Source organism: Hemitrygon akajei, chromosome 29, assembly GCF_048418815.1.
Source record: "Hemitrygon akajei chromosome 29, sHemAka1.3, whole genome shotgun sequence".
NCBI classification, from domain to species: domain Eukaryota; kingdom Metazoa; phylum Chordata; class Chondrichthyes; order Myliobatiformes; family Dasyatidae; genus Hemitrygon; species Hemitrygon akajei.
In genome coordinates, this window is record NC_133152.1 from 26,855,539 (window position 1) to 26,874,209 (window position 18,671).

The 18,671-nt window shown below is 38.4% G+C and overlaps 1 protein-coding gene across 4 annotated transcripts in view; it reads left to right on the top strand.

Annotated features, from left to right (window-relative positions):
- The first annotated feature begins 867 nt into the window (after positions 1–867).
- LOC140718368 (matrix remodeling-associated protein 8-like) overlaps positions 868–18,671 on the top strand; it is a 59,972-nt gene continuing 42,168 nt past the window's right edge. For 2 of the 4 annotated variants that reach the window (XM_073031994.1, XM_073031996.1), the window contains exons 1-2: positions 868–1,310; positions 12,251–12,277. In XM_073031994.1, the coding sequence (XP_072888095.1) occupies positions 1,262–1,310; positions 12,251–12,277 (76 nt within the window). In that variant the 5' untranslated portion in view covers positions 868–1,261. The remainder of the gene's footprint in view (positions 1,311–12,250; positions 12,278–18,671) is intronic. The other 2 variants (XM_073031995.1, XM_073031997.1) reach the window with 1 other exon arrangement.

Here is an 18,671-nt window from a genome sequence, read left to right on the forward strand (position 1 = left end):
TTCTTTCTACATTGCAGCCATCTCCTTGGAACTAAGTTCTGTACATTCGTAAGCTTAACCAATTATTTCCACTGATGGGATTACCCAAAATGCTTTCTTCCCTCTGAAGCTAAGTGGAACTCTTTCCCCTTGTCCAGTGCTAGAGTGAGGTTTCCAAAGCAGTCTCAAAGAATTATAAATTTGCACTTAAATGTGTTTGATTGAATTGCTATTATGGTCAAAAGCTGTGCATGTGAGTGGTTGTTTCTGTGTGAGTTGCAAGTGTTGGGATGCAGTGGTGCTTGAGGTGGCTTAGAGTATTATTGGCTAAACTTAATCACATGAGGGAGGTAATTAAATTTCTTTTGACACTACGTTAGGACCAGATCTGTGGAGCAAACATGCAGGAATTGATCTCACGTGCCATCTCTTTCCATGCCATTGTAGTTTGGCCCAGGAGTTTGCCCTCTGGCATACATGATCTTGTAATTATTATTTTCCTGTAGAATTTCAAAGTCACCACAGTAAATTATGATGTCTCTTAGAAATGATTGAGAAGCTGGATAATGCTAGTTTATTTGAACGAATGTGCAACACTGCTGAAATTTTAATATATGTATTGGAGAAATAAACATTAGAGGTGTAAGTTTAGGTTTTACAAAAATGTCTCTAGGGCAAATAGGCTGGAGCTTATTGTAGAACTCCATTTTAATAGCAATTTTACATCTTATACTGTTGTTGCACTTTAAATTTTATCATTACACATAGGTTTAATAGATTGTGATTGAGGGTGGATAAGACAAATCCAGGCCTGTATTAAGGGAACGGTTTAAAGGAGGGGAAAAATAGTTTAGTGGCCCAGAGTCAAATAGGGCTGGTTCAGCTGAAAGCTGCTGCAACTCCAGCAAATTAATAACACACACACGCAAAGAAAGAAGAAAACACAGCTCAGGATCTGCAGTCGTGCAGAGCAGTACCCTAGCAGGAGAGTCACATTACAGCCTTCCAAAGTAAGAAACTGCACAGACTTCGTAATTAATTGGAGACAAGAGAGGCTCATTTGGTTGTAGGGTTTTTAGCACAAGAGAGGACCCCCCTCCCCACCTACCCACCACCCAATCTTCCCAATCGTTTCTTGATAAAAGAAGAATCCAAACTTTAATAGATTCTTTTGGACAAAAAAAATACAGTTGGACCTTTACGGATTTGTTGCTGTGATGATGTCATGATTTGTTTTTGATTTGTAAAAGTCTTGAAAAATTTTCTGGGGTAAAGAGAAAAAATGAGACAACTGTTAAAACTGCTGTTGTGGCATTTCCTGCTGTTAAAAGGTAAGGATTTCTATCCTTTTTGAAACTTAAGATGTTGTTAAAGATTCAGAGACTTAAATCTTATCTTTGTATTTTGATCCAAAACTTGCATTCTTGTGTTTCGCTCTGCAACTTTTCAATGGAGCCAAAATTTTGCTGGTTTGGATGTCCGAGTTGAATGGTATTTGCATTTAGGGTGTTACTTGTTTAATTCTGATAGTTTTGATAAATGAGGTTGAGTTTAGATAGACATTATCAAAAGCTTTTAAATAAGTAATGCATCTCTGGAATAAAGTGCCAGAGTTTAGAATAAAAATGTTGCAATATTTATGATAATTTGAGAATTCTTATGACTATCCAGAGCTAGAAAACTCAGTGGGATTTACTTTTGTATTTAGCTCCTCTTCAATTTGCCCAAGAAAAGCTTAATTGGTCATTATAGGGGGAATAACTTAAGCTGGACCCTGCCTTGGGTATTTGATGAAACAGTACGAAGTAAATCTAAATTTTAACCAACCCATACTACATTTACTTATGTTTCCTGGAATCATGCAAAGGGAAATTTGTTATTTAACCCATTCTGGAGCATTTCATATAGAATTCTAACAGGGGATGTACATGTTCAAAGGGTATAGAAACAGGCCTTTTGGCCAATCACAAACATGCTTATGATCAAGTAGCTAACTATACAGATCCATTTACCATAACTTCATCAATAACCTGCAGTAATATATCTGCAATAGCAAAGGACTCTTCTTTCTGTGTTAGTGTCCTGGCAATTCAAGTGCTTGTTCGAATGCTTCTTAAAAGTCTTGAGAATACCTGCCTCGATCACCTTCTCAAGCACGACGTTCCAGATAGCATTAACTGTCTGGGTAAATATATTCCTCCTCAGAGCTCTCATCTTAAACCCATGGTCTCTGGTCTTATATGCCTCTGCCACAGGAAAAAAAAATGCTCCTTACTATCTACCTATCTGTGCTTCTTAATAATTTTGTATACATATATCAGGTCCCACCTCAGATTCCTGAGGTCCTGTGTTTGATGATCAGATGTTTTATTTAAATAGTATTCCCAAGAGGTTTCTGAAAGGGATCTGCCTCATGTTTGTACACTTTCTATATCCAAAATGAAATCAGAAGGTACAGAATGAAAAATGGGCTGATTCAAACACATTGGAATTCCTGTTGTGCATTGTTGACCTCTTTCTTGACTGCAGTTTACTTCAGTGTATCTTGACATTGGAAGCAAATCTTTTAGATAGGTTCTTGCTGTTGATTAGAGAATGACAGGATTGGGTTGAGATGTTATTTGCCACATGTTGAATATAGTTCCGCACTCACTGTTTAAATGATTAACGCAAAGGAGATTCTAGAAACAGTACCCAAGCAAGAATCAATGCTTCGGAAGTGATAGAAAGAAAACTAAATAAAAACAAATACTTGAATTTTAACTGTGGACTAGAGCTATGAACAATCAAATCATATAATATATGGACATTATTTATGTGAGCGTGGCACTTTCCTTAACAAAATTGGTGAGAAATAGTCACTGGGCAGGCAGCAGTAAGATGTCATATGGTGAAAATATACATTTTCTGTAGGGTTATAGCATGGGGATATATTGGCATATGCCTGCTGATACTGGTCTTACAAGGAAGTTGAAAAAAAGAATTGACCACTTCTTAATAAGCTTTTCTACAAAGGCTTTAAGTTACAATAACATTTCATTGCAAGCTATCTCTGAGGTTCATGGTGGTTTGTTTCCATTTGAGTTTTGTTGGTCCTGAGTATACTGAGAAAATCTGTATAGGAACTATAAACTCTTCCACAAATGAGGCAGGAAGTACCTGGCAGCCTAGACAAGTGAGGCGGTGTTCACCCTCAGGGTTTCTGTACACATCCAACACATGGTCTCAAGGTTTTTTATACTGTCTTTGAACAAAGGAGATGATGCAGTTTTTCATGGAGGCTTTGAGCAAATTCATGAATCATTTCCTCTATCCATCTGGTAATAATCTTGGTGTGACACATTTCACGTAAGGCCAAGATGATAAACAATTAAGGGAGAGTATTAATTGCCTGTAAAATTTGAAATGTGAGAAATTCAAAGATTTGGAAAGAAGTCCCACAGTTGATATTAACCTTATGCCTCTTTTCTGCTGGATGAGCAGGTTTAAAGTGATTGCCTAACAGATTCAGAGTGGCTTCGTGGAAGTGGTTGTTTGTACAGTATTTCTAACCATTGGAATAATGGTGATAAGACAAACAAATGCACAGTGAAAACACTTTGACAGCAATTAAGACTGGGAATGATTCATAAATCACAATATTCACAGCTGGTTCAGATGTTTTTGAGCCAAAATCCATGAAAACATAAACAAGTTTGCAGAGCCCTTATCAACCACATTCCAGGCTCATAACTTTTCTTCAATTCCAAAAGCAAGTTCATTGCTTAACCCTGATAGTTCCTTAGACATGAAGCTCTTTGCTATTGCAGATATATCATTGCGGGAATCTCTCTTGTGTAGACAGAATTGGGCAGATTGTGTTTTAGTAAGTCTATATTTGAATAGTAATTCTATTGCATCCAAAAGGGTGTAACACAATTGTGTAATTGAAAATAGACTTCCTAAGACTGGAGCCTGGGAACTGATTTTGGAGAGAAGTTGCTGGTGACAATAGATTGACGGTCAAGGCCTAGTGTTTAGTTGGAAAGGTTTAGTTTGATGTAAGGAGTATTTCCAAGAAGGATTAATGGGTTTGCTATGTGGTTTGAAAGAAGGCTTAGAATAGGGAGAGGAGGCCACAAGCGGGATTAGGTTTGAAAGTTGTTATGCAAGAATGAGTGAAGCTGGAATGGAGTCTGTGAGAAGGATGAGAACCTAAGATTGTAGGTCTTAAGAACTTGTCAGATTGAAGGCTTGGAGGGTTTGAGATTTGGAATGCTGGTTTGTTGGCGTTACAATGATCTTTGGGATCAAAAGGTTAGAGCTCATTCCTGTGAACCTAACTCAGCGATGGTTGCCCTAGAATAACTTGGTCTAAATTACATCTGGTGAAATTGGTGAATCATTGTGAGAGATGCCTAGTTGGATATCTGAAGTGGCAAAAATGATTCAAAGGTGATCTTTTTGGAAATTCACATGCATATGATGTCAATTTTCAGTTAAGTAACTTTGAAAGTGGTGCCCAGGCAAACAAAGGGCTGTGGGCTATAATCAGAGGCACTAGATGTGAGTGCACATAAAATAATAATAAGAACAGAATTAGAGTTAAGGAAAGGAAGAGTTATTTATGTAGATACTGACTAAAGGGGAGAAATATTAGAATCAAATTGAATGAGAATCAAAGGAAAATTGTGTTGGAATGTGAGGAAGGGAAATGTCATAAGAATTAGATGAAGGGGGAATGGAATTAAAATCATTCAAATAGGGGACGAAGTCTGTACTTCCATGCTTTGATCATTTGTATAGACTCTCTGAACATACTACACTTATTCATGTTGAAAATGGGACCTATTTTTTGCCAGTTTTAGTTGAAGCAACAATTAGCCCTCAGATAATACATGGAGACTCCTGACAGAAATGGTATATGCTTAGTGACATGGGACAAAATTAGACTAAGCTTTCACAGTCTTCAGGCTAAAATGCTTGTTGATACATATCGATAGTAATTGTTAAGACCTGATGACATAGGAAAAGGATTTGGCTATTCGACCCATCAGATCTGCTCCACCATTCAATCATGGCTGATTTATTATGCCTCTCAACCCCATTCCCCTGCCTTCTGCCCGTAACCTTTGATGTTTTTAATAATCAAGAACCTATCAACCTCCTCTTTAAGTATATTCAATGACTTGGCCTCCATAGCCATCCATGGCAATGAATTCCATAGATTCACCACTCTCTGGCTAAAGAAATACCTCTTCATCTCTATCCTAAATAGACGTCCCTCTATTCTAAGGCTGTGCCCTCTGGTCCTAGACTTGTCCACTATAGGAAATATCCTCTCCACTTCTCCTCTATCTAGGCATTTCAATATTTAATAGGTTTCAATGAGATCACCCTTAATTCTTTTAAACTCCAGTGAGTACAGGCCCAGGGTCACCAGGTGCTCCTCATATGTTAACCCTGATTGTCATGAACCTTCTCTGGACCTTCTCCAATGCCAGCATATCATTTCTTAGATAACAGACCCAAAACTACTCACTTAACCTCTGCAACACACAATATTCGTTTCATCCCATACTTATTTCCAGGAATGTTCTATTTCATTAAAGGAACTATATTAAAGGTTGTTGGTGTCGAGAGTGTTATCCCATATGGAGCACATTTTATCCTGTGTATTACACAGCAGATACCTTGCGTGTCATCTTGTATGTAGTTCACCCCACCCGATGTATTAATTTGTATGTAACTCTTATCCCGATTATTTGCTATGGAACACTTAGGTGTGTAGCTGTGCATTATACTGGCTGTCTTGTTAAAGAGCTGGTATTTCATGCCATTATCAATTCTTACTGGTATGTTCTCTAAATTTATAATAGTCGGTACCTATCTTCCTGTTTCTTGCATTGAGATTGCTACATTACAGCCTCTACTTTTTTCAGTGTAATGCATTGGTTAGACACTTACTTCTTACATGAGCTCCCCAATGATATTTTAGCAACTTCTTGAAAACTATTTTTCTCTACTCTTGCTTCAGAAGCAGGCTCATTTGACCTTGAAGCTTGTAACATTGAACAGCTCAGAATTTTTTTTTAACTGTAAGCAGCTGTTCCTAACCTCAGCCGTCATTCCTTTGCCCTTCCAAAGCATCACATGATTATACTTTCTCTGCAGGAACAGACAAAACCCATTCAGCTCTGTCAGCTTGCTCAGTGATTCGATTAGGCCATGGATGATTGGTACCTCAACTCCATTCATCTGATCATTTCCTTTACGTACCCAAATTTTAAAAAAATTTTTGACGCCTGGAAATTTCAATTGTCCCATACAACAATCCTCTGAGATCCCTGCACTCTCCATTATGTATTATTGATTTTCTCTGCTCTCCCATTAGTGGCTGTGCCTTCAGTTGTCTGGGCCCTCAGCTCTAAAATCCCATCTAGCCTTTCTTTAATATATTCTTTCAAATTATTTTTGCCCCAGTTTTGGCCTTCTGCCCTTTTGTGGCATATTTTTGTTTGCCAATTATTCATTAAAAGGCTGACACAAATGCAAGAAGTTGGTTTGAAGGAGTTCTAGATTTCAAATGCCCTTGTCATAGAAAACTCCTCATAGAGTCTATGAGAAAAAGTGCTTCTTGATTTTGCTGCTAAGTAGTTAATACCAAATTTTAGCACATTCCCATCATTTTAGATTTGTGTCTTAGAATATAAATAATATCAATTTGTTATCATTTTACTCATGTTATTTAGAACATTTCCTTAGTACTTTTTGTATTTCTGGGCTAGATTTCTCATTTTCCCTCCTTTAGATTCTGGTCCATGAGATCAAGAGAAAACATATTTATGTAACCACATAATGGTAACTTCACTGAATATGCTCTTGTGACTGTATCACACCCATCTAAGCCAGATCACTTTCCTGAACGGAATCCAGAATTCATGATGTCTCGCCAAAGCCTTGTATATAACTGAAGTAAAACTGCCTCTACTTCATATTCCAGGTCTCTAATGATAAAGGGCAGGATTACATTAGTACCTTCTGTACTTCTAGATGAGAATGCTCATTTCTCTCCTATAGATTATGGTCAATGAATTATATGGCCATCAAACTCCTTTCATTTCCTTGACCAAGTGGCCATGTGTGAGCCCATCCAGCATGGCAGAGGGCATTGGCCAAATATGACTGACCTCATATGGCAACCATATACAGGTTATGTCAAGCAGGTAATAATGAATAATAATTAAAGAGAAGAAATTCCAGCTTTGTAAGATCAAAGGCACTAACTGCAGTTGCTTCATTATCAGAGCTCAGCTAAATTACTCTGGTTAGGAATCTAATTTTGGGGACTTTGTACATAGACAATTCTTACCTCAGAGACTTGATCTGTCATCAGTGAAAAAGATATTGGGCTTTAAGTACATTGGGTGTCTGGAGCTTTTGGATTGGGAGCATTGAAAATTAGAAACATAGGGGATTGTAGAGTTGTACACTGATTAGCTGGGCATTGGTGAGAAGGAAGGAGTTACATGGCAGTTGGACACCATTTCATGCAGGTATGAGGATTCTGGTGTGGGTCAGAGTCACAACTGGGATCCCTAAAATGACATTGGCATCCATGAAATATTGTGTGAGGAGTGAATTCTAAGAAAACTATTCAAGGATCAACTACCTGCAACTTATATGCCTTAACACAACAGCAGTTCAAGTTATGTTGGCCCCTTTAGTAACCACCAAAGCAGACAAAGCTTTCCAGTTAAGGACTACTCTGATCTGAATGATGTGAGTGACAGGACACAAATGTACACAAAAAATCTGAGCACGAGTCATTAAAATATGACATACCTTGATCTCTCTACATATGCCGAGATGTATCCATGTAAGTCATGCAAGTGAAGGACCCAAACTAAATTTGGAGGGGTGCACTATACATACACAAAGTATAATGCCCTTAGATCATACAGAAAAACACTGTATTCCACAAGAGACCTTGACAATTAGGCCAGCCAGAATTGGTTATTAAGGGACCTAGTTTGAAAGCTGTAAAAACAGCTGGAACTACAGAAGACACAAGAAATAACGTGATCAATTACAGGATAATATGATGGTTCTCAATTTGAAAACTGTTCATACAGTTTGAGGGAAGGGGTAGGAAGGAAGAGTATATAATGCACATTTTTAATTAATAAGATGGCCCTGAAATAGGTGAGGGGAATTCCAGCAACATGAGTGGTTAAATGACTGAAATTGCCAAACCTCATGACAGCTAAAGATTCCCCTATAAGGTACATATCAGAAGCATGATGTTAACACTCTCCACTTGCCTTCTAGAAGGACTAACGACTCTCAAGAAGCTCAACCGTACCCAGGATAAACCAATCTGCTTAACTGATGACCTATCAGCTATGCTAAATAGGATTTCCTGCATCACTGCTGCACAATGGCAGTGGTGTGTACAGTTTTCTCAAAAGCACTGCAGTTGCTCACCCAGGGTACTCCAATGGCACTCCTCAATCCACAATCATAACTATCAACAAGGAAAAGGGCAGTAGGGGCATGGGAACACAACCATTTGCAACTTCCTCTCCAAGTGGGTTTTTCATAATCACTGGGCCTAAATCCTCAAACTTCCTGCTCACAATGATGTGGATATACCTTTTGCAAATGGTTTGCATAGTTCAAAAAGACATCTCACTACTAGCTTTTAGAGATGGTCAATAAATGTTGGCTAGCTAGCAATGCTCGGATCCCAAAAACAAATATATATAAAATAAAATTAATAGATAATCTGTGTGAAGCTTCATCACGTTTCTACAGAAGTACATGCATTTCCTGATATATTCACCAGTTTAATTAAACAACTCTTGACTTTCAGGTTCCATACTTTGACAAGTGTCAGGCTGAATCACTGTTCGATTTTAAGAAATGAGAACTCAATTCCATTTTGAACATGTAATTCACACAAACATACCTTCATGTCTGTGGTGAACTACATATACCTGTTTGGACAAGCCCCCCCCCCCGCTGACTGCTCCTGTGGCTCCTCCCACTGACCGTGGCTCCTCCCACAGACCCCGGTATAAAGGCGATTGGGGCCTGAGCCCTGCCCTCAGTCTCCAGGATGTAGTGTGGTGGTCAATTGCTGCTTGTTCTTTCTTCCAGTCAATAAAAGCCGATATCTTGCCTCACGTCTCAGGGAGTTATTGATGGTGCATCAATATCCTACGGTGTTTTCAGGTTTTGTGCATAAGTTAAGATGTTAAGTTAAGGTTTAGATAAAGTTTAATGTTCCTTTAAAATAGTTGTTGAAGGAGAGCCAAATTTTCCTTGACTCGTTTTAACTGGTTAAGCATTTAGCTGGTTATGAAAATCAGGCACAGGGTCAGCTATGATCTTATTGAAAAGCAGAGTATCTTAAGCTGCTGTATGCTTCTTTAGACTTTGAAATAAATATTAAACAAATCTGATGTGAATCAAATTTCAGAGTAGGGCAGATTGGCCAAAGAGTTAGATTTTAAAGAATTACGAAAGAAGTAGAAAAAGTTGGAAACGTTGAGTGAGGAAATTCCAGAACAGAAGGCCTCACTGTCAGTGGTGACCACAAAAATTCAGGGATGTAAAAAAGATCAGAAATAAAGGACAATGTGGGCTCAACAGGGTGTGATTTCAGACATAGAAATTTGGGCCAGATCTGAATTTCAAAGGATAACATCAGTTATTATATTAAAAGATTCAGTATGAAGGATTGAGAGAGTTGAAATTTAAAAATATTTCTTTAAGTGTACTTTCGGATATTTTACAGAGGCATGGTTATTTTCTGTCAAAGGAACACTTGTAATAAAGTAGGGTCAGAGATCATTTCCACATGTTTAACACAGCCAAAAACACTTGATTGTGAAACAATAAAACTCTTAAGTTCACACCATGTACTGATCCACTTTCACTATTTTATCAAATACTGTACTGATTAGAACTAGCTCAACTCAAAACTATCCCTTTAAATTCCAAGTAAGCCATCTTTGTAAACCAAAAACAGATTGTCTGGCACCATTATTTAGTAGAACATATGCTAAAGATTACAGAGAAGATATTCTGAGGTTAAGATATGTTTTGAAATGTCTGTTCAAACCTTGAATAACAGGAAACTATATTTATATTTAGAATCTGCCAAAAATGGGTGGTGAAATATGTTATTGTCTGTGTTTAGGAACATACTTTCAAATCAATACAGACCAATTACTATGAAGTTGTACAAATTACAGCCTAGCCCATTTGTACTGTATTAGTGCCAGATTATAATTCTGGTTAAGAAGGAGATTTAAAGGCTCCCATTTTACCCCCAGCCCTTTTCTATGTTTGTTTTAATGTCCTTCCACTGTGGTGCATTGTAGACACTGCCTGTTGGAAATCTGCCCTCTTTTCTGAGCAGGAAACAAACATCTGTGCTCTACGCCCACACTGAACTGTAAAACTGGCTTCTGACTGTTGCATTTAACTCATCAGAAATTGTGGTCTAGAAAAGTAGCTATGGTGCACAAATGTAGCCATTTGCTAAGAGACTTTAGTGAAATGCAGAACGTTGATGTTTTTGGGAAGGGCAGAATCTGCAGTATCACAGGAACTCTCACAAGACCAGGCAGATAAAGTTCTACTATGACCCAGATCACCATAGCCTCCAAATCACTGCCAGACCTGACCATCATCTGTTGAAAAATTACTGTCTGCTCCCTTGTGGTTACTGTGTAGATCAACGAGACATCATGATGTTCCCATAAAACATCTTATCCACTCATATGGGTTCAGAGTTACCAGGGTTCTGGTCAGATTCAGCCTGGAACTTCACAATAACAGTAAGACTTCTAATAATTTTATCCTCCATCTATATCGAAGCTGTAACTTGATCCATCAGCAGTTACACTGCCAGAATGTCATAGATGTATGTATTACCCTCAGAATAGACATTATCTTCTTATGACTTTGCACAGCCTCTTTGATATGAAGAATGGACTTCACCATATTCCATGTCACATTTTGCATTTAGTCTGGCACATATACAAAAAGGTATATCTACGTGCATCCACAGAAGTTTCTAGAAGGCTTTCCTTTTATGATTAGAGCCATTCCAACATGTGAAGCTACCCTCCACAATAGATTTTCTTGTCCTACCTCACTGTAATCCATTAGAGCCAGATATTTTCCCTAGAGCAATGTTTCTTTTCAATGTATGTCTTTCCCTTGAAATACTGTACTCTGGGGTGATACTCATTTGAGAGTAAATATATTATTAATTATGAGCCTGCAAAGATAAACTGCATGCATGCTTCCTTTTGTTGAAAGTGCTTAGCATGGGTCATTTCTATAGGGATAGAGTGATACGGAAAGAAATATTAGAAACTTGTATAGTCTCCAAACCCTGGTGAAAAGTTGTTTAATGTACATCAATAAGGAAACTTTCTTCCAGACTAATTTACCTTATAGATTAAGAGCTCCATTTGAGTTTGGAATGAGTGATAGTTGTGTATTACCTTGGTCTGTAAGAAAAAGTGACAATTTAGTGAGGTGAACCTATATATGATCAGCATATCTGTAGTGTGTGTCGTTGTCTGGTAGTGTCAATAAGTGGGGGAGAGAGAGAATAAGCTAGAGCCTGATTTGTCATAGCCTTGAATCCTAAGGCAAATATAGAAACCTCACTCTTTATATTTTATAACATCATGATATTTTTCCTTCTGCTGTTCCATATTCCTTATGGGGAACAGCTAGAAGTTGGCTGTGCTGCTATCTCTTGCCAAACAAACATGGCTGTTGCTGTAAACATCTGTCTGCTTCTTTTTCCAATTATCAGTCTTCTCAAGAAAATTTTTGAAGTGTTTGAAGGTAAATTTTTGGCATTCTACTATCTCTATTCATCTCCTCTCTTTCTCTAACACTTCAGAAGTTACCACAACCTGCAACAATAATGTGAGACATCAGACAATGCGACAAATATTTCTCTGTACTTTGTCTTGACAGTGGGCTTCCCTTTTGTGATTCCCTCATGTGTTTATTTTTGGGTTAAATGACTGGAATCATGACACTATTGTTCTAGGTCGCCAACTGAGTCCATAAAGGTTGAATTTGAAAATAAGTCGGCTTTTCTTTTTTTTTTACAAAGTTTTCAATTTAAGGCTATGAACTTTGATCAGCTTTTAAAAATATTATTAGAGTTAACTGCAATGCTGCTTTAATACTTCCGGTTTGGGAGCAAATGAATTCCAAAGACATAATGTTTCTGATTTTTTTCTTATTACAGTGAAATTTGCCCTTGCCTACACTAATGGTAAGTGATTGCTCATTATTTGTTTCTTTATAAGTATGTAAAGGAGACATTCAGTGCCCTGCAGATATGTGATTTGTTTCTAGGTTGCATGGCTGGACACTCCAATCTACAGCTATATTGATATAAAGTGCTAAAATACATTGCATGCTTCTCACTATGCAAAGAAATAAATTAATTGATATTGGGAATTGAGTTTTAACTGTAATCACAACTCAATCATAGCTCTTTCTGAATAAAATGTGAAACAAAATTGTAATGCTATTTGTAAACATTGGAGCTGAAATTTGTTTTGTTGTTTTTTTACACACAAAATGGGTAATCAGAAATTGCTAATTCTTAAAACAGTTTGCCCTGTTTCATCTTCCATTGATTTAATTGAATTTTGGCAGATGCTGACTTGCTATTGCTCTAAAGTGGTACTGCAATTTATGTTTTCTCGACTTCGTTATGGATGTACTCTGGAAAAGATTTTGCCACACTGAGGTCCCACTTTGGCCACTTCTCACAATAGCGATAAATATTAGGATGAACAGGCTGAGTGCAGATATGAACAGGCTGAGTGCAAAGCTCATTTTACACAATTAAAGTTTACAAAATTAACTACAATAACAACATTTCTACTTGTATCATAGAAAGTTGCAACTTGAAAAGCTTTTATTAACAGTTGAAAAGACAATTATTTCAGTTGTTCCTCAGAAAAAAAGAAAAATTAAGTTGCTGCAATTTAATGACCAAGCAATGGTAGGCTGATTCACTCTAAACCAAATCCCAGCATAACTTTGGTCATCCTTCCTGGCAATAAGATATATAATTTGCCTTCCTTATTCCCTCCATTAAATTGTCAGACAAACAAACAAACATACAGTGCACTAAATACTTAAAATCTAAAGAGTTGTTTATGTGTTCACAGGGTAATAAGGATAGGAGATAACGTGTTTACTTCTGAAACTACCACCAGTCTGAGAATACAGTATAACAATATACCCATGGCTGTTCTCAGCTGAGCTTCATGGGAGTTATATTTATTTGTTGTATTGGAAATGAAAAATTTATCACAATTCCTGTTCTAGATTGCTGTTCAGTGAACTCTGCTGGATACTGTATGATCCTTTATAAGGGAGCGAGTCCATGTGATGCAAATCAGAAGGCAACAGTATCCAGTTTGCTTCTGATGCTTTCAATTGCAATTCTCAAGTATAATTTTCTAAATACTGGATAGAGTATATTTGGACTTCAGAAGTTTTTCCATCAGGTCTCACGTAAGAGTAAGCATGCAAAATTAAAGCATATTAATTATGCTGATATGCGTAGAGAACTGATTGGCTGAAAGGAAACAGAGTAGGAATAAGTGGGTCTTTTTATGAGTGATAAGCAGTGACCAGTGAAGTTTCACAGGGATTGGTGCTGGGTCCACACTGTTCACAATATACATATTAATGATTTGGATGAAGGATCAACACAAAGCTGATGCAGAGGATGTTACAGAGAAGCTCAAGGATGGTTTGAATAGATTGAGGAAATAGATGGATACATGGAAATGTGGTTTAATGTGATTAATCAATTTGGTGGCAAGAACAGAAAGACAGACTGTTGTCTTAATGGCAGTTGATTGGGAAAGCAGATAGTACAGTGAGACTTGGATATCCTTTTTCACCGGTTGCTAAAAGTAAAGGGAAATTGTAGTCTGGCATTTGCTGTGAGAAGAATCTAATTGTAGGGGCAGGGATGACGCACTGCAATAGTGCAGGACCTTGGTGAGATCTTGAATAATACGTGAGGTATTGGCTTCCTATATTAGGAAGAATGTATTGCAATGGAGGAAGTACCAAACAGATTTATCACACTGAGTACCAGAATTGAAAGGGTCAACTAAGTTTATGTTTGCTTGAGGTTAGCAAATTGAGAGGATTCTCATAAAATACTACAAAATACCAATAGCCAGGAAGTATAGGACAGGGGATCACAGGCTCAGGATAAGGGGTAAGTCATTTAAGACTGACATGAAATTTATTTTCCCAGAGTGGTGGATCTGTGGAGTTCTTTATCTTAAACACAGTTGAAACCAAATCATTCAATATATTTAAGAAGAATTTGGATTTTTTGGGGGCAGGGTTAAGGGATAAGAGGAAGAAAGCTGGAATAGGGTATGTCATTCAGGCTTTAGATGATTTGAGCAATGGGATCAACAGGCATGAAGCAGCACATCCTAACACCTTCACCATTGTTGTGGAAGATTTTAACCAGGCCAGTCTGAAAAAATCATTAAGCAATTAACATCAACAGATCACTTGCAATACCAGCGGAAACAACACACTGGACCATTACTACACCACTATCAAGAATGCCTACCGTGCTATTCCACGCCCTCACTTCAGGAAGTCTGATTACCTGGTTGTAATTTTACTCCCTGAGTATAGGCAGAGACTGAAGACTGCAGCACCACTAGTGAGGACCAAGAAGGTCTGGACAAAGGAAGTACAGGAGTGCCTACAGGACTGCTTTGAATCGGTGGACTGGACTGTATTCAGGGATTCATCTTCGAACCTGGATGAGAATGCTGCAGTTGTTACCGACTTCATTAAAACCTGTGTGGATGAGTGTGTGCCTACAAAGATTTACTGTACGTTCCCAAACCAAAAGCCACGGATGAACCAAGAGGTATGTCATCTGCTGAAGGCTCGATCTGTGGCATTCAGGTCTGGTGACCCAGGCCTGTACCAGAAAACCAGGTATGATTTGAGGAGGGCTATTATAAAGGCGAAGAGACAATTTTGAATGAGGTTGGAGGGAACGTTGGATGCACGGCAACTCTGGCAGGGTTTGCAGGACATTACTTCCTACAAAGCGAAACCCAATAGCATGAATGGCAGCGATGCTTCATTACCAGATGAACTCAATGCCTTCTATGCCTGCTTTGAAAGGGAGAACATAACTACAGCTATACCTGATGACCCTGTGACCTCTGTCTCAGAGGCCAATGTTAGGCTGTCTTTAAAGAGAGTGAACACTTGCAAGACGGAAGGTCCCAATGGAGTACCTGGTAAGGCTCTGAAAACTTGTGTTAACCAACTAGTGGGAGTATTCAAGGATATTTTCAACTTCTCAGTGCTATGGGTGGAAGTTCCCACTTGCTTCAAAAAGGCAACAATTGTACAAATGCCTAAGAAGAATAATGTAAACTGCCTTAAAGACTTTCGCCTGGTAGCATTCACATCTACAATAATGAAATGCTTTGAGAGGTTGGTCATGACTAGACTGAACTCCTGCCTCAGCAAGGACCTGGACCCATTGCAATTTGCCTTTCGCCACAATAGGTGAACGACAGACTCTATCTCAATGGCTCTCCACATGGCTTTAGACCACTTGGACAACACAAACACCTATGTTAGGATGCTGTTCATCAACTATAGCTCAGCATTTAATACCATCATTCCCACAATCCTGATTGAGAAGTTGCAGAGCCTAGAACTCTGTACCTCCTTCTGCAACTGGATCTTTGACTTCCTAACCAGAAGACCATAATATATGCTTATTTGTGATAACATATACTCCTCGCTGATGATCAACACTGACGCACCTCAGGAGTGTGTGCTTAGCCCACTGCTCTAGTCAAGTCAAGTCAAGTCAAGTCTCTCTATACCAATGACTGTGTGGCTAGGCATAGCTCAAATACCATCTATAAATCTGCTGACGATACAACCATTGATGGCAGAATCTCAGGTGGTGTCGAGAGGCCGTACAGGAGTGAGATATGCCAACTAGTGGAGTGGTGCCGCAGCAACAACCTGGCACTCAACATCAGTAAGACAAAAGAGCTGATTGTGGACTTCAGGAAGGGTAAGACGAAGGAACATATACCAATCCTCATAGAGGGATCAGAAGTGGAGAGAGTGAGCAGTTTCAAGTTCCTGGGTGTCAAGATCTCTGAGGATCTAACCTGGTCCCTACATATCGATGTAGTTATAAAGAAGGTAAGACAGTAGCTATACTTCATTAGGAGTTTGAAGAGATTTGCCATATCAACAAATACACTCAAAAACTTTTATAGATGTACCATGGAGAGCATTCTGACATGCTGCATCGCAATCTGATTGGTGGGTTGGGGGGGGAGGGAGTGCCTCTGCACAGGACCGAAAGAAGCTGCAGAGGGTTGTAAATCTAGTCAGCTCCATCTTGGATTCTAGACTACAAAGTACCCGGGACATCTTCAGGGAGTGGTGTCTCAGAAAGGCAGCATCCATTATTAAGGATCTCCAGTACCCAGGGCATGCCCTTTTCTCACTGTTACCATCAGGTAGGAGGTACAGAAGACTAAAGGCACACACTCAGAAATTCAGGAAGAGCTTCTTCCCCTCTGCCATCCAATTCCTAAATGGATATTGAACCCTTGGACACTACCTCACTTTTCAAAATATACAGTATTTCTGTTGTTTGCACATTTTTTAATCTATTCAATATACGTATACTGTAATTGATTTACTTATTTATTATGATTATTATTTTTATTTTATTTATTTATTTTCCTCTTCTATATTACGTATTGTATTGAACTGCTGCTGTTAAATTAACAAATTTCTTGTCATGTGCCAGTGATAATAAACCTGATTCTGATTGAATTTGGATGATGAGCCATGATCATACTGAATAACAGATGAGGCTTGAAGGATCGAAAGCTTCTAATTTCTTCTAATTTGCTTCTAATTTTCTACATTTCTTAGAAGGTCATTCAGCCCTGTATATCTCTGCTAGTCATATAAAAAATATGCAGCCTGATCGCACTTAACAGCACTGGGTCATTTGTCTTGCAGATGGTGGCTTTTCAAATATACATCCAAGTACTTTTTTTAATGTAATATGGGTTTCTACCTCCACCATCCTTTCAGGCAGTGAGTTCCTGACACCTGCTGCCTTCTGGGTGAGAAGGGATTACCTCATCACCATTTTAATCCTTCTACAAATTACTTTAATTCTATGTCTCCTGCATTTTTAAATTCCTGAGCCAAAGGAAATATCTTTCTGGGTCACTCATAAAACTGTTGAATTTTCTTTGATTATACTTGCCAGTGTTTTTTCACATGCTCCCTTTCCCTTGATTGCTTCCTCAGATGCCTCCCATTGCTCTGAAACTGATCTACTTTTAAGTAGTTGCTTGTCACTTTTGCTAAAACGCTCCTCAGTCCAGTAAAAAAAATTCTTATCCCAACTTAATACCTCCATTCCTATTTTATGTTGTTCTTTTCCATGACTAAGCTCAATCTAACTGAATTATAGTGCAAAAATAAAAATGCTTTCCTCCTGTTGCTTCTTTCTTCTTCCAGTCTCTTACCCTGAAAATAAATCCGGAATTGCCCTTCACCTCTTGTTGAACATGTTCCGTACTAACTATAAACATTTTGATAAATATAACTTAGGAAGTCTATGCCTTGAAGAACTTTTACACTGACTGTATCCAGTAAATAGTGGCCTTTAGTATAGGAGAGAAGGCAGCAATGGGAACATCCTATATTAAAAGCCATGATCTACTAAAACCTAAAAGAATGAGTGCAGTGGGTGTAGGAGGTTGGTGTAACAACAGGATGGCTATGAGCATTTTAGTTGTCCACTTCCTTTTTCAAACAGAAACTTGGGCACAACTCTCCAGGCTTTGAGTATTTCAAGAATGACAATATGTTACTAAGCACCCTGTCGCAAGAGTGGTTTTGGAATTGCCAGTAACCACAGAATTGAGTTGGTCTGTGCTAAGAGCAGGAGGTTCTGGCATAGGTGATGTTGGTGGCCAGGATTCTTGCATTGATAAATGATCAGAGTTCGGGGACTGAGAGGGAAGTTTTGAAAACTTGGATGAATGTTAGTATCGGATGCCAGCACTGATGGATAGTTTGAAGGCTGAAAGGGTGGCAAATTGTGAGGGTTGTTTCATGCCTGAAAAGAGATTACAAGGTAGCAGATAGGTGATTTATGATCTTGGACAGGAATTACAGTCTGAGAAGATGGCAGGGATTGGTGCAGTGTAATGTTGGGGAGGGGTAGAGGGAGATGGGGGTTAGTGAAAGATGAACGTACATGGCAGACTTTCCAATTCAGTCCTACACTATGAAGCCAGATTGAAGGTTGCTACCAGGATAACATGGTACAACTTCGCTTTCAGTGCTTTGAAAGGAATGTTGCACATGGAATTTGTCACACGTGTACCCCAATACAGGAATTTCCAGTGATGCAAGATGACCAGGAATTATAATGCTTCATTCTCGAAAAAAGAAGTTCTATTTGCATAACACTGATAAAAATAACATCGTACAATTGAATTTCTTGGCAAACTTTGCTTCCATGAAACAGATGAAATGTAGTTTATGGCAATTGAGAAGTAAACATATTAATCTTATTTTATTTACAG